The 16,005-nt window shown below is 41.9% G+C and overlaps 1 protein-coding gene across 9 annotated transcripts in view; it reads left to right on the forward strand.

Annotated features, from left to right (window-relative positions):
• Positions 1–16,005, forward strand: part of myo1b (myosin IB) — a 248,800-nt gene that overhangs the window by 152,352 nt on the left and 80,443 nt on the right. For 5 of the 9 annotated variants that reach the window (XM_051930300.1, XM_051930302.1, XM_051930304.1 and 2 more), the window contains exons 11-13: positions 440–558; positions 2,363–2,449; positions 3,882–3,961. In XM_051930300.1, coding sequence (XP_051786260.1) covers positions 440–558; positions 2,363–2,449; positions 3,882–3,961 — 286 coding nt within the window. The remainder of the gene's footprint in view (positions 1–439; positions 559–2,362; positions 2,450–3,881; positions 3,962–16,005) is intronic. The other 4 variants (XM_051930301.1, XM_051930303.1, XM_051930305.1 and 1 more) reach the window with 1 other exon arrangement.

Raw genomic sequence — 16,005 nt, forward strand, 5'->3', positions numbered from 1 at the left:
AATCGCCTGCAAAACCTCACTTGAAGTCAGTTTACGTTTCACCATATTCACAGCTTTCACTTTCGAATCACATCATGTGAGCGGCCAATACAACCACAGAGTTGTCGAAATACAACGTAGTAATAATACCCACGGCAAACTGTCAGTTATACTACGCGCCAGGCATTCACATAACCACAGGCAAATGTGCCGGGTAATTCCGGCAGTAAGGCGTCAGCAATAAAGCTACGATGCTGGATATATCCGGCAGAGGGCGGTTAAGGGCAGTGTTCCTCTTTGAACCTCGGGACATGGACATTAGGGATACGATGGCATCAAAATTAATGGGTGAAGTTAATGTAATTGAAATGTCTGAAAATTATACTTGTACACGTGAACACTGGAGTTTCAGACTTGCCCAATGAACATGTTTTTGTTCTTTGTTTGGTTTATCCTACAGAGCTCAAGGAGATCTGCGAGTTGATTGGTATTGAGCAGACCGTTCTGGAGAGAGCATTCAGCTTCCGCACTGTAGAAGCCAAACAAGAGAAAGTGTCTACGACTTTGAACGTGGCGCAGGTACTTCTCTTCCCACTAACTGGACAGGGCGAGGACGTAGGTCTCAATACAGTGGTGGTGTTTTTTATGAAGTATTTGCCATATCTTGAACTTGCACTTAAATTATATTTGATTACAAACCCATTTGCAAGAAAGTTGGGATGCTGTGTAAATTGTAAATAAGAACAGAATGTGATGATTTGCAAATGGTGTAAACCCGATATTTAATTGAAAATAGTACAAGGACAACATTACCAGATTTTGAAAATTTGATGCTTTCTTCTGACATCTCAAACGAAATGCTTATACTCTTGAAGTTCTTTTTTTTGGTGTGATCGGTCAGTCTGGCTTTGGGGATGTGACAAAAGAGGAAGTGTGAGATGCAAAAGAAGGAGTAAAGGTGTAAGAGGCACGCTGAGAGAGAGTTGCCTTCAAAGACAGAAAGTGTAAAACCACACAGGAGATGAGTAAGGTGCTTTGGAAAATAATGAGTCTGAGAAACAGTATTTGCAGGGACATAAAGCACATAATGACAGTCTCGCCTTCAAAGACTGAATGTATGAAACTGGACAGGAGGTGAGAAGGGTGCCTCAAAAACGATGACAAGATTTTAAGAAGCAGGCTTTATGGGATCGGGATTTAGAGATGGCGTGCTGGTGAAGAGACATTCATACACGCAGGTACAGAGGAAAGGCACTGAAGGTGCACATGTACAGCAAGTGACAGTAAATATTTTTAATTATTCTATTACCTGTCTTTAATTAGTACTCGAGTAGTTATACGATCTAATAAAACACTAAGGTCTGTGTATCCAGTCCTTCAGAGCAGTCTGATTGGTCAGCTTTAACTTTGGCGACGCAACATAAGTAGTATGAGCTGCACAAGGAGGAGTAAAGGTTCACGCTGGGGGAGTCGCCTTCAAAGACTGAAAGAATAAAAGTGGACGTGAGGTGAGAAAGGAGTCTCCGAAATAATGACAAGAGTCTGAGCAGCAGGCTTCACAGGAACGCGATCAAGAGATGGAGCACCGGAGAAGAGAAGTTCAGACACAAATGAATATAGAGGAGAGGCGCTGGACATGTTTTGCAGTTTCCGCATTTGCCAGGAAGTCTTTGTGTTTTATTCTCAATTAAATGTGGATTTAAATGATTTGCAACTTTTTTTTAATACAACTTCCCAGTTTTTTTTTTGGGAACCGAGGTTGTAGGTTAGATACATTTTATTAATCCCAAGGGGAAATTTAAATGCATATAGCAGCAGAAACATAAAATATACTGACTTGCAGGACAAATAATACAATTAATCAACAGATAAATAGTGTATATGGTGCAGAAGCTGCAAAAAGAACTTAAGAGTGTAAGCATTTATTTTGGGACATCGGGAGGACGCGTCGAATTGTCTGATAGCAGCAGGCAGAACTTGGCACGCCATGGAGGAATGAGCCTGTGCTGAAGAGAGCCTCAAGAGAGCACCTCCTGCAGGGGATTTTTCCAAGTTGGGTTCCATCCCCTTTTCCACACAGAGTAAAAGAGAATAAACATCCTGTAAGATTGGCCATGTTAGTAAGTTCAGCGCTAGAACAGCCGCTCTTCCCTCCTTTTAACAAAACATTTTTGTTTCGCTGATTAGTAGTATAATAGTCTTATGCCCATTATGTCTTTTTGTAGTGAAAGATCTAATCTTCTTTTAATGTGGTGTTCACAAGTCCTTTAAGTGCCTGCTTTTCAGTTTTACAACGAAGAAAAGAAAACAATGGAATATTGATGCAGTCCTAATGGTCCATAGCATGTCTTGATTTTCATCGATTCTTACGTCCATTTTGCAGGCCTATTATGCCCGGGATGCCTTGGCCAAAAATCTGTACAGTCGCCTGTTTTCTTGGCTTGTGAACCGAATCAATGAAAGCATTAAGGTACGTATGTGGCGGCTCACGTGCTGCTGCCGTAAGGTGGGGGGGTTGGGTGGTTGTCAGAAATCAGGATTGTTATTTCCTGTAGTGAGCCGCTGTTTACAAGCATTCTTAGTTAAGTGTTCCGACACTGCTTCTTTTGGTAATATCATTTTCTCAAGACTGCTTGTGTGCAGCTGTTTTGTACTAAGAAGTGATTAACTTTGATTTCTGGAATATTTTCATTTTTAATTACACAGGCTTGTGTGGTCTAGTGATTTGGACTTGAAACTCTGCAGTTCTGGGTTCAAATCCCAGTTCTGACACTGTGTGAACACGAGCAAGTCACTTCACTGCTCCAACTGAAGATAAAAACCCCCAAAAGAAACGGAACCAACTGTTAGCCTTGCAAAAAGGCGTCAGCTAATTAACTACATTTTTTTTTTTTGGTGACATGAATTGATGTATGTACATCCCAAATATGTCCCCTAATGGTTTTATTAGAAATCCTAAATTAGCCCCATTTTTCTGAACATGGCTCTCCATCCGGAGTTGCTTTGATCCTTGCACCCCTTGCTGTTGTTGGGATGAGCACCTGCTTCTGACGGTTGAGAACAGGCAGCACAGGTTAGAGTACATGTTTGTGTGTACAGTGAACCTTCACAAAGATTAGAAGTGCAGGCTCCAAACAGACAGTTGGTCTTTTCTCAAAGTGCTCATCTGTACTATGCCAAGTATGAGTAGAACATTTTTCCTGCACTTTATATCTAAAAACATTTCCTCTGTAGTATTTACTCATATCCCTGAGGCTAATACGCAAGATTCCATTTCTTTGCTATTTGTATTTCCTCTTACATGCTGCAATTCTACAGAAGAACCCAAGTAGCCTAAGCGACCGCAGATATTTGTGTATTATCCTTTCAAACCACAGCAGCCCTTCTGTTTTTCAGGGATCTGAGATCAGCACCTTTTTGGTACATTGTTCTGATTTTATTTTGGTATTTTTTGGTTACTCTTCAGAGCGACACGGTGGCGCAGTGGTAATTACTGCTGCCTTATAATAAGGAGGCCGGGGTTCTCGTCCTGGGTTCTCCTCATGTCTGCGTGGGTTTCTCCAGGTGCTGTGGTTTCCTCCTACAGTCCAAAGATCTGCAGGTGTGGTGGCTTGACATTGATTGGATTAGCAAGTATGATGAGCCAATCTCAGAACTTTGGTCTTCCTGATTTGTCCTTTCCTTGAAGCTGCCTCTCTTTCAATGATTGATGAGTAGAACTACTTTTATCTCTTTCATACCTAAAAAACCTCAGAACACAACCACCAACGGGGACCTATCAATTTAGCACGTTGTGGAATTTAGCTGTCTTACAGAGAGCCAAGGGGTCTTGTTGTAGAGCCTTACCTGAATCTGCAGTTCAGGTAAAGAGTGAATGTCTTACAAATGTCTTCTCCTTTCAGGCTCAGACAAAAACCAGGAAGAAGGTGATGGGAGTCCTAGACATCTACGGATTTGAAATTTTTGAGGTAGGACACATTGTGTTCCCATGGGGGGCTAAGAGAATCCAAAGCAAAATATTGTGCCTTGTTGGACCTTTTTTTTTTTTTTTTCCAGTTTGTGTTTTACAACGAAACTGTTCTGAAATCAGAAAAAAAAATGTGCCGTGTTTCGGGAAAGGACAGCTGGAAATAAGTTGGGGAAGCGTTTCCACATCCAGACATTACTTAACAGTACTTGATCTCAGAAGTAACCCCTCGGTTTATGGGAATTGGCTTTTAAAATTGGTGTTTGGAGACATTTATCTGTTGACTCATCAAGTAAGCCCCTCCTTCGTCTATGGGGTGATGACTGGCACTGTAAGTGGCGGCACATCTCGTTTCTGTGCATTTTTGCCATTCAGAGGCTTCAAAAAGAATGTGAGGTGTCGAGTAAATGAATTTCTAAAATTAAAGGGGCCGGATTTGGTCCCTTCTCTGCATTTGGAAATACCTGCTGTCATATAATAGCCAGGAGGTCTTTCAGTTCACCGGCAGCTTCTCATCATCTCCTCTTTCATACAGATAGATGTTGGGCACTCCTAGTAATCTGCTGGGATGCCAGCCTTCCAGCAGACCCTGAGAATCTCCTAAGGATCTCTTTGATTTCCTTCCAAGGTGCCATTTTCTGTTCTTCTGTTTTAGTGGTCCTCCCTTTTACAGTTTCTGGACATCAGTGCCCCATACCAGTGGCTTGAATTCGGCTTACATTTTTTGATGTCAACACTCTGTTACTGCTGTTGTTCTAAAAATCTGTCCTTTCCATTGGCAGACATAGTACCCCCACAAAATCTGCTGTGTCTAATGATTTAAAAAGAAAAAGACCAGACAGCTGGCCCCTTTGGGTTAAATTTAAGGAAGAAAGAAGGAGAAAGCCTTGCCCATCACAGGCCATCTGGGCCCTACAGTGGTTGAACAAGAGCATGCCATACTGTAATTACCCATGGATCACCTGCTGAAAGATCCAAAAAAAAAAAAAAAAGACTGAAAAATGGAGCTTGCCAAGATGCAAAGGGCATAAAGATGTAAAATTTCCAGTGAGAAGTTAGAGATACAGTATCTTAGGTTGTCAGCAATCATACCACACGCACTTCAAAACAGGTCATCCACCTGAAGCTAAGCACGTTTGGGCCCGGCCAGTACTTGGATGGGAGACCACCTAGAAAAAATCTTGGGTTGCTGCTGGAAGTAGTGTTGGCGAGGCCACCGGGGCCAGCTTATCCTGTAGTCTGTGTGTGGATCCCAATGCCGCACTGCAGTGATGAGGGCTAAATTGCCCATGGCTTGGTCATTCTGTCCCTTTTATCGTCCCCTGTCCCTGATTGGCTAATTATCTTTACCACTCCTTCAGCGCCTAATATCTAAAGTGTGGTGAGCGTACTGGTAGAAAATGGCTGCTATCATATCATCTGGGTGGGCGCCACACCTTGGTGGCAGTTGAAGTGACTCCCCACTCTCTATGTAAAGTGCTTTGAGCAGTGAGAACAGTGCTATATAAGTGTAAAGTTGTCTTATTGTGCCTAGACAAAACACACGCCTGTTAGATGGTAGACAGGGAGGGAGACGAGAGGTCCAGCAAGAGAAACATTTTGAGAAGAATAGAGATGTTAGTGTGAAAGATAATTGAGAGAAAGTTAGATGTAGACATTTGGAAAGCCTAAGGTGCCTCGGGGTGCTCACATGGCAAAAGATAACTGGGTTCAGCGAACAGACCTGAAAGCATTTTGCTTGAGATAAGTGTGGTGAACAATCCTAAACTGAATTATTTGAAGGTTATAATTCCTGGAAGAATGTGAAATACTTGTGAAAGAAATAATTAAAATCTGATAAAAACAACATTAACACCGACAACAGCATCACCACGACCTGTAAACAGCAATCTGGGTCGCAACCCAGTGGTTGAGAAACACAAGCTTTGGTGAATCAACAGCATCAACTCAATGGTGGTGAATCACAGTCTTAGACAGACCAATGACGGCAACTCCGCAACTGAGTGGTTCAGAAACACAGGCTTAGGCAGACCAATAATGGCAACCCAATCCGAGACCCAGTGGTTGAGAAATATACTGTAAGTTTATGCAAACCAATGACAGCAACTCACAATCCTGTGGTTCAGAAACACAGGTTTAGTGGGCAAACTAATGGTGGTAGCCTGCAGACCAGTGGTTAAGAAATACCAGCTTAGGCGAACCAAAGATGGCAACTAGCGTCCCACTTGACCGCCTGATCCAGTGGTTGAGAAGCTCTACCTTACTTGGACTTGAACTCGGAAATCGGTTTATGCTACTCTGTATCCACAGGTAAAATATGTCTGCTAGTGGCCCACAGCGGACTTACAGAGCCTCAAATGCCATGATCTGTACACTTTACGACTGACATACGGCCGATTTATCAAAAGGATAAATGGGAGAGTGACAGCGAATATGAAAGACCGCACGCATGGCAGTCTAATGGCCTTTCATTCATTCGGCCTGCTGACATGTTGGTGGTAACTCAACATTTAATCCTTCCACAGACTCTCTAGAGCAGGGGTCCCCAACTCTGGTCCTAGAGGGCCCAAGTGGCTGCAGGTTTTCATTCAAACCCTTTTCTTAGTGACCTGGTTTTGCTGATAAATAACTTTTTTTGAATTAATTTTATTTGACTTGCTCGTGAAGACTTAGACGCCTTGTTTCTTGTTCCTTAATTAGCAGCCAAACAATAAAGAGATACAAAACGAGCCATAACATGGGCAGCAAACTGTGTCCATCACACAATATTTGAAAATAAAGAAGGATGAAGGTCTCAGAAATGTTGATCTGCACAAGTCCCTAGTGCTGTTAGAAAAGAGAAAATCAACAGTTTTGGAAATGTCTGCTATGGCACAATGAGAGCAGCGACAAGCCATGGAATTAAAGAAAGAGTTTAATTAGCGACAAGACTTGGCACCTAATTAAGCAACTGGATGGAGTGAAATTGGTTGGAGTTTGAGGCCCTGACTTAGTTGGTCTTCTGTTGGTTCACTCACTTCACATTTCGTTTCTGTTTGGGTGCCATTTAAGGAAAGAAATTAAAAAATTCAGAGGAATGATGAAGAAATTCAGGGGAGCAAATCTTAAAAGAAACAATTCAATTAAAATTAATTCAAAAGAAGTTAATTAGCAGCAAAAAACAGGTCACTAATTAAGAAAAGGGTTAGATTGAAAACCTGCAGCCACTGGGGCCCTACAGGACTGGAGTTGGGGACCCCTGCTCTAGAGACATCTCTTTTGATATCCACAGTGCTCAAAGGAGATAAATCTTTTCCTCATGGGTTCATTGCCTGTCTCTCTCTCACACACACACACACACACGCACACACACACACACACACACACCAGAAGGAGGCTGATTGTTAGTCACATTCCTCGTCTATTGTTTTACATATTTATGTTAAATCAGCTCCTCAGAACAATGTCTTCTGAACATATGCTGATTTTTTTTTTTTTTACCTTCTTCGTTTAAAAACTTTCTTCCTGGATCCGTTGGAATCCCCGCATGGGGTGAGCAGGTGACCACAGTTCATAAACAATGCACAGTGGGGGTGGAAGGGGGAGTTAGCAGGAAATCTTGAGCTACTGAAGTCTGGCATATACGTGTCACCTGGAAGGATGTCCTTCTCGTTGTTGTGTGCAAATAGCAAGCCACCAAAGTCCAAAATACTGTAAACAAGCAGAGGATGTGGGAACTGAGATACTTGGCCGCCATAGGGTCTCTATTAGGGTAAATGGTACAATGGGAATGAGTGGAGTGTAACGAAAGAGTCATAGCGGTGACATCCTTAAAGATCACAATGTTGATGTGATAACACAGTGACAGACCACACATTATGGAGCCATTATGTCAACGCTGCTGACAGCTACCTGATCAGTTCAGTTTGTCTTACCAGTGGTCTGCCTGTGCCTGTTGGTTTTTGCTCCAACCAAACTTGCATTTCAATTGGACTCATAGTTGAGTTAAGCAAGCTAACTTAAGGCGATTCGCACTTGCAGCTGATTGCCATAGGAAAATAACAGGGAGGTGAATTTCTAGAAATTGTCAAAACCAGCCACAGTAATAAATCTTTCATCATTATTATTACTTCACAGGGTCTCATAGGTTTTCAAACTCTTGAAAGCCCCATTAAGGTTTGTTTTGATTGGCGGTGCTTCACGTGGCCAGTTCTTCAGCCCACGCTGTCTTCTTCTACACCAGTGTTTCTTAGCCTTTATGGTTCCTATGGCCCGGTTTTGCCTCTCTCTAATCTAATTGGCGACCCACTAGCAGCAACTGCAAACTGCCTCACCTTAGTAAAACAAGCACAATCAATAGGGGGTGAAACAAGTGCAGTGGAGGTAACCATTGTCTTAATTCTCCGATCACACAATACTCCTGATACCTTCTTCCAGTCGTGCCATCCACACTGCACTATGTGGGTTCTTTGATTCTCCGTTTTGGGTTACCACTAATCTGAGCCATTTATAAATCTCCACTCTGTTCAGTGTCTCTGCCTGCAGGCTAACTTCCGAATCCTGATCCTCATTTAATCTTAAATATTCAGTCGTCTTCCTGTTTCTTCATTCTTCTTCCAGCTTCCTCTCCATCACCTCCCGTCTGGTGTTCCACATCACAATGTCATCCGCACAAAGCCCGCTCTCTTAAACAGCCTGGTTCCTTCGGTCACAGGTTTTGGTCCTGGCCTCCTACTTCATCTTTGTGGACCTCCTTTTCCAGTTCTCGTCACTTGTTTTGGATGTCTTTTATTTCTTGTTTTCCATGGCTTTTTATGGTTCTTGATTTTTCATCGTACTCCTTTTCATCCATTTCAGGGACTTCTTGAGCAGCTAAGATCCTCCTGGTGTTTTGCTGGAAAAAGCAGGACGAATGTCTAATACAGTTATGGGGGGACATATTTCATACATTTGTATTCATTTCTCTTCTCCATCCACAAATGTCCTCTGTAAAAACAGGAATTACACTTTTTAGAAATTGCTTATTTTGGTTTAATCGGGATGTGGAAGTTGTTGCATGTTGCTAGAACTTTTTCTTTTTCTTGGGCCACCTCCTAATGGGGTGGGATAGTGGGAGACTATTGTCTTTTTGATATTACTCTTTTCTTGTCATATTTTCCCCATTTCTTCTCTTTAAAAATAAAATTGTTTAAAAAAAAAAAAAAAAAATCAAATTTCAACCAAGGAGCAATACAAAAAAAAATGAATAAAGTAATAATTAATGCAGATCACTGATAAAACATACACATTACATTAATAACATTACTAGAGTTTGCCTTGCTTAGCTCCTGACTCTACGGCAGGATTGTCAGCCTCACATTCTGGAGGTCCACAGTGGCTGCAGGTTTTCATTTCAGCCATTTTCTGACTTAGTAACTGGTCACTGCTGCTAACAGAATGGCCTTCCTTTTTTACGTTCTGAATCTTAAAATGCACATAATTAAAATAAAGGTAAAAGAATGTAAACAGTCACAGATTAAGAAAGCAGCTGGAATGGACGCATGCAGTCGGTGCTGTTCTCCAGGATCTAGGAGTTTGATACCCTCTGCTTCAGAATCATCACACCTGGTTCATGTGGGGGCTCTTTGCTGCCATCTGCTGGTTAATGGAAATACTTCAGGCTTGCAGGAGTTATCCTTGTGCCTAGAAACCTGTGCATACTGTGTGTGTGTGTGTGTGTGTATACAGATCCGTCCATAATGTTTGGGGCCAAGTTCCCCTTTACTCGATGTACTCCTCTGTTCCACAGTTTAAAATTACAAATCAAACATTTCAGACGTGATTAAAGTGCACACTGCAGACTGTTATTTGAGGGGATTTGTATACATTTTGGTCACACAACACTTTATGTACACGGTCCCCCCTTTCATGGCCCTATAATGTTTGGGACAATTGGCATCACAGGCGTTTGTGATTCCTCAGGTGGGTTTCTTTGCTTCATAAGACACCTCGGCCTGCTTCTACCCTTTGGATCTGGAGTTGCTGCTGTTCAACATGAGGACAAGAGCTGTGCCAATGAAAGTCAATTAAGCCATTAGGAGGCTGAAAAAGCAAGAATAAAACCATTAGATACATCGGGAAGACCTTAGGATGGCCTAAATCAGCTGTCTGGAATATCATGAAGAAGAAAGTACACACTGGTGAGCTCAGTAATCACAAAGGGACTGGTAGGCCAAGGAAGACCTCCACTGCTGATGACAGAAGAATCCCCATTATCTCAAGAAGAAGCTTCAAACGTCTGTCTGAAAGATCAGAAACAGTCTTCAGGAGGCCATTGTGTGTGTGTCAGAGACGACTATCAGCAATAGACTTCATGACCAGAAATGGAGAGGAGACACTGCAAGATGCAAACCACACACAGGATGGCCCGGTTACAATTTGAAGAAAGGACATTAAAGAGCCTGCAGAATTCTGGGAAAAGGTCTTAACAGGCAGATGAGACAAAGATGGACCTCATCAGAGTGACGGCAAGAGCAAAGTGTGGAGACCAAAAGGAACTGCCTGAGGTCCAAAGCAGACCACGTCCTCTGTTAAACATGATGGTGCTGGGGGTGTTATGGCTTGGGTGTGTATGGCTGCCACAGGTCCTGGCACACTTCTCTTCATTCATGATGAATGAATTCTGAGGTGTGTAGAAACATCTGATCTGCTCAAGGTCCAGTAAATGCCTCCAATCTCCCTGGATGGCACTTCATCCTACAACAAGATAATGAGCCAAACACCCTGCTGAGGCCACACAGGAGTTTATCAAAGCAAAAAAAAGGTAAAATTCTAGAATGGCCAAGCTGGTCATCCTATTGAAATCCAGTTGAGCAGGCCTTCCATATGCTGAAGAGAAAGCTGAAGGGGACAAACCCCCCGAAGCAAGTAGGAGCTGAAGACAGCTGGACTAAAGGCATGGCAGAGCATCACCAGGGAAGACCCTCATCACCTGGTGATTTTTGTGAATCACACACTTCCAACTGTCATTGCATGCTGGGATATGCGACAAAGTCCTAAACGTGATGACTTTAATAGACCTGTCACAAACATGTGGTGTCCTGAAAAAGTGCCTTGTGACAGAAATGTGTGCAAATCCCCTTAAATGAAAGTCTGCTGTATGCACTTTAATCACGTCTGAATTGTTTGATTTATAATTTTAAACTTTGGAGCGGCTGGGGAATTAAAGAGAAATTTGTCTTGGGGGGGGGGGGGGGGGGGGAGCGGGGTACTGTATGTATACTGCATTTTGCTTCCATGGCTTCACTTGTGCTTCGGGGGGGGGGGGCACTGTATGTATACTGCATTTTGCTTCCATGGCTTCACTTGTGCTTCTCAGCAGGAGGACACCACCCCAATTTTATTTTCTGGTTGTAATTTCAAGAATGCCCTGAGCTGCACTTTTCTCACCGCCCCCCCGCCCCTCCCCATAGCGTCTGGTCAGCACATTGCACTCCCCGCTGACCACACAAGAGCGTTGCGAGGACCGTCCCCATCAGGAGGACAGGACGCTGCTGGCAGAATGTTCACATCGCCTCCCTTGTCAGCAGTTGCATAGCCCCTCATTGTCACAGATGCCAAAGCCTGGCATTTAAAACAGAATAATAGATCTGTTCTGTTTCTTTCACTTATATAAAATTTTGAAAACGCTCCATCAATTGTGTTCTGATGCCAGGAGCGCGGACTGTGCTAAGCGCACTCTTTTACATAATGCCATTTTGTTTTTTGGACTGAAAGTTTTAATGTGCAGTTGCTGCTTTTGGTTAAAGAGCCTGTGAGTTAAGTGCTCGGCTGTCGTCTTTAGCTGTGCCTCATTTATCTTGATGCTGATTGCGTGTTGCGCTTTTATGTAGTCAGATGAAGTGGCACTAATGCCTGAAGTTTCAAGGCAACTCGAACAAAAACTAATCTGCCATTTTCCTATCTTGTATGTCCTGCACTCAGTGACCCGGCACTCTGCGCCTGTCACAGTAACAATCCCATAAACTTGCATCCCTGTGCATAGGCAGTGCAGGGTCTGAGTCAGTTAATTGAGCACACATAAGGCATTTTTTGGTGGGTTTAAAGAACTGAATAACACAGAAAACATGTCCAAGAAACATTTGAAGCCCTTTCTGTGTTCACCTATCACTTGTGCTTTTGACGCCTATGATTGTTATGGTTTCATTTTGCATATCCTATCTGGGAGCTTGGCACACATACCCAGGGAGGTGCCAGTGTTCAGGATCATGGAGGAAGTCCTACTGCCAGTCTGCTGGGTAGAAGTCCTAAATCCAGTGGCAGAGGGCAGCACTGAGTCCCACCTCTACGCGCTTGGTGATCACCATTGATATTAAAACAGCGTTTACTGCCCAGCTGGTATCTGTAAACAGGAGTCTGGCATATCAGTACTTAAGATAAACAGTAATTGAAACATTGATTTGACCATTTAGCATTAATTAGGGTGGTGGTTTCCACCTTAATAAAAGTATAAGTGTCAGAGTGTGTGTGTATCAGTGTGTTTGCTACATCTTTTATTGCAACAGATGGCACATCGCAAACATTTCATGTAATAAAATGCAATTGCACCTGTCATTCCAACAGATGGTGCATCACAAAAACTTGTAGGAATGACAAATGCAATTCATTTTACTACTACAGAATTTTATGTTGCATCCTATTTTGGAATGACTGTTGCAATGCATATGTCCGTGTTATATGCCAATTGGTATGGGGTTTGTAAAAGAAGTGTTAATGTTTGTGATGCGTCATCTGTTGGAATGACAAATACAATGCTTTTTATTGCTCTAAATGTTTGTGAGGCACCATATGTTGGAATGAAAAACAAAGTCCATTTTATTACTAAGTTTGTGGTGTGCCATCTGTTGGAAAGACAAATGCAGTGCATTTTATTATAAATATTTGGGAGGCACCATATGTTGGAATGACAAGTGCAATGCATTTTATTACTATAAATGTTAGTGATGTGTCTTCTGATGGGACTACAAATGTTTGTGTTACACCATCTATGGGAATTACATAATGCATTCATTTGCTACATGTATTTAAAACATGCATTCCAACAGATGGTGCACTGCAAACATTACTACTGAAGTGTATGTTGATTACTTATGTTAACCCATCTTAAACGGGCAGCACTGCTAGTCCACCTTTATAAAAAAATTACGTGTCTGTGCCCTTGTGTATCTGTGTGTCAGTCCAATTGCTATATGTCTGTTGTTCTAACAGGTGGTGCATCACAAGCATTAACATTGCTTTTGTGAATCTGATACCAAGTGGCATATAAAGGAGATATAGGCATTCCAATAGATTGCACATCACAAAAAATTGTAGTAATGCATTGCATTCCTCATTCTTGGAAGTGTTTGTGATGTGCCATCTGTTGGAATAACACATGCAATGCACTTTATTCCTACATGTATTACAAAATACATTCCAACAGATGGTGTACTGCAAACGTCCACGCTGAGGTGTACGTTGATTTTTTTTTTTTTTTTAAGATTTTCAGTAGCACAGCTGGTATGAACATTAAATTGCCAATGAAACTCTCCATTAAGCAGTATTAACTCCTTATGCCTCGTGACCCTGCAGCAAACAAAACGGGTTTGATTAACAGATATAAATCAGTGGGCAGTTCCTTATAACACAAAGTTATACTTCACGGATTTTCCATTTGACGAATAAGGTCTTTAATATTTGTATTTTGAAGTTTCTGGTGCTGGAACCTGTGTTGTAGGATGATGAAGAAATTGCCACCCAGAGCTGTACCTTCTCTTTGACTTGTTCTTTGCAGCCACGTATAGGAAATTGAGTTTAATTTGCCTTCATTTGAAGAGTGGACATCTAAATTGTGGAGTTTAAGTTTAAAAGATGAAAATATTGTGCATTTTATCCTTTGAGTTCCGTCTGTCCAACGAGCTAGCCGCCATACTTTTCACAGTTTATTAAGTTTTAGTGAGATGTTTCATGGACTACATCGTGATTACTGCTTCACCAAGAGGAAGGGTCAGTCGTCTTATCCATTATATGAGAGATTCAGTAGGATGGTCGAGAATTTCAGTCTGTCTTGTTAAAGCCTGGATTAAATGTGACTGTCTTGCATCACCAATTTCAGACGTCTTTTAGATGAAGTACACACCCAAAAACTGGGGCAGCGATTTTGCCAATGACTAATCAGGAGTTGACTCAATAGCCCGGTTACTAATGTATGAAAGAATGAAAGCTGCCAGAAGGCAGGAGAAATTGCACGGTGCCCCTTGCTGGCTTTTTATTGTTGTGTGATGGGATCTTTAAAATTAAACTTGGTTCAAACCTTGAGTGGGCCTACACCATCTCAGTAAAAAGAAAATATGAAAAAGCAGCCAAGAATGTGATGATAGAACAGAGAGAGAATGAAATCTGCTGCTTTTCATAACCTTTTATAATACTGACTTAAAGTGCAAATAATACTAAATTACTCAACAGGCGGGCCTTTATGTGTTTCAATGGAAGAGTGGCTGGTAAGTACAGTCAATCACTGGATGCCTACCATCATGGAGTCTTTTATGAGCCATTCAGTCTCTAGCCTACTAAGTTTATCTGATGGTTTTTCTTTCTTTTTCTTTCTTTTTTTTTTTTATGGCAACAGAATGGTGTAAGTATGAAGAGCTTGCAGTGGCAAATTTTAGCTGCATGTGTCAATTGTAGACATTTTGTAATTCCCAGTTGTAATTAAGGGCACTCCCAAGAGGTGGCATTACAGAGCGAGTGTCCCTGAACCTGAAGCCCAGTTCAGCCTTCTCAAGCAAGAACTTGACTCTTGGTTTCTGGTCAGAAAATGGGAGACGAACTTCACCATTTTTATGGGGTATTGGTGTGGTGTATCTACTTTATTTAACATACCACCCTAAAACCCCATATAAACGGTCTACTCCGTTTCGGGATCATTAACGTACTTCAGCTTCAAACCACTTTTTGGTACAAGTTGGCTAAACCATACGACGTGTTATTCAAAAATTTAAAAAAAAAAAGGATGCAAGAACTTGAACAACTTTTTACATCTGCCATGTCACTGATGATTTCCCCACCCTAAAATATTCCGCCATGCTTGCAGGTAAAGTTGTTGTATCTTTTGCTCAACAAAATGAATATTTTTCCTAAATTGTAATAGTTTTATAAACAAATTACCGTTTAAAGAGGTATTTGTTAAATTTTTCTTGCGACCCAATCCTCCTTAGTGTCTTCGAGAGCCGTGGGGGGGTGCCCCCCTGCCAACAGTCATATTGCAGTGATGTCGATTGCTCAAATTGCACACACACAGCGAGACGATTCACAAACCATATTTCCCTTTGAATACAACGGTGAGTCACGACCCTGTGTGACCCAAAAGCTGGCAACCCACGACCCAGACTTATAAGACACTATAGTTTAAAAGATACGTTTGTTATTTTTCCAAGTTCAAAGTTATTTAATCAATTCGAGAGCGAACTTTATGCCTGTTTGCTTCTCTTGGATCTGAAGACCACCTCAGCGGCCGTCCGATTCTCTTTATGAATACTAGGGGGCTCTGCCGTTCACGTTGTGATCGCGGTCGCTCTTCCGACACCCCCTCGTAAACGGTGATACAATGGGAAACAAATCGTTTTTTTTTTTTTTTTTTAACCTCCTCTTTGCTCGATCAGCTGCTGGCTTACGCACTTCTGTCATATCACCTATGTCCATATAGTCAGTCTTTTTTCCCTTTTACCTTTTCAGTCAATATCGCATCGAATTTTGATTCTGTGTTTGGAATTACATCGTGACAATGCAACATATAACTTCCCGTGAGTGAATATCGTTTCTTTCTCTGTACAAGAAATGTGTCTCACATAACCACGCAGTATTTTTCCAAATCTCTTTGCATAAGCTCTTTTCTTGTGGGACTTCCAGCCCCTGGCGTGGTTACATCTCTTGGCACGAAGACTCGTCTCGCGGGACGTGAAAGTGTCTCTAAGACAATCATGTCTTGTCTTCTTCCAAGATTTATTTTTATAATAGAGAGATACCGTATATAAGAAGTCTTCGACTTAATGACCTATGCATCT

Source organism: Erpetoichthys calabaricus, chromosome 8 (genome assembly GCF_900747795.2).
Source record: "Erpetoichthys calabaricus chromosome 8, fErpCal1.3, whole genome shotgun sequence".
Lineage (NCBI taxonomy): Eukaryota > Metazoa > Chordata > Cladistia > Polypteriformes > Polypteridae > Erpetoichthys > Erpetoichthys calabaricus.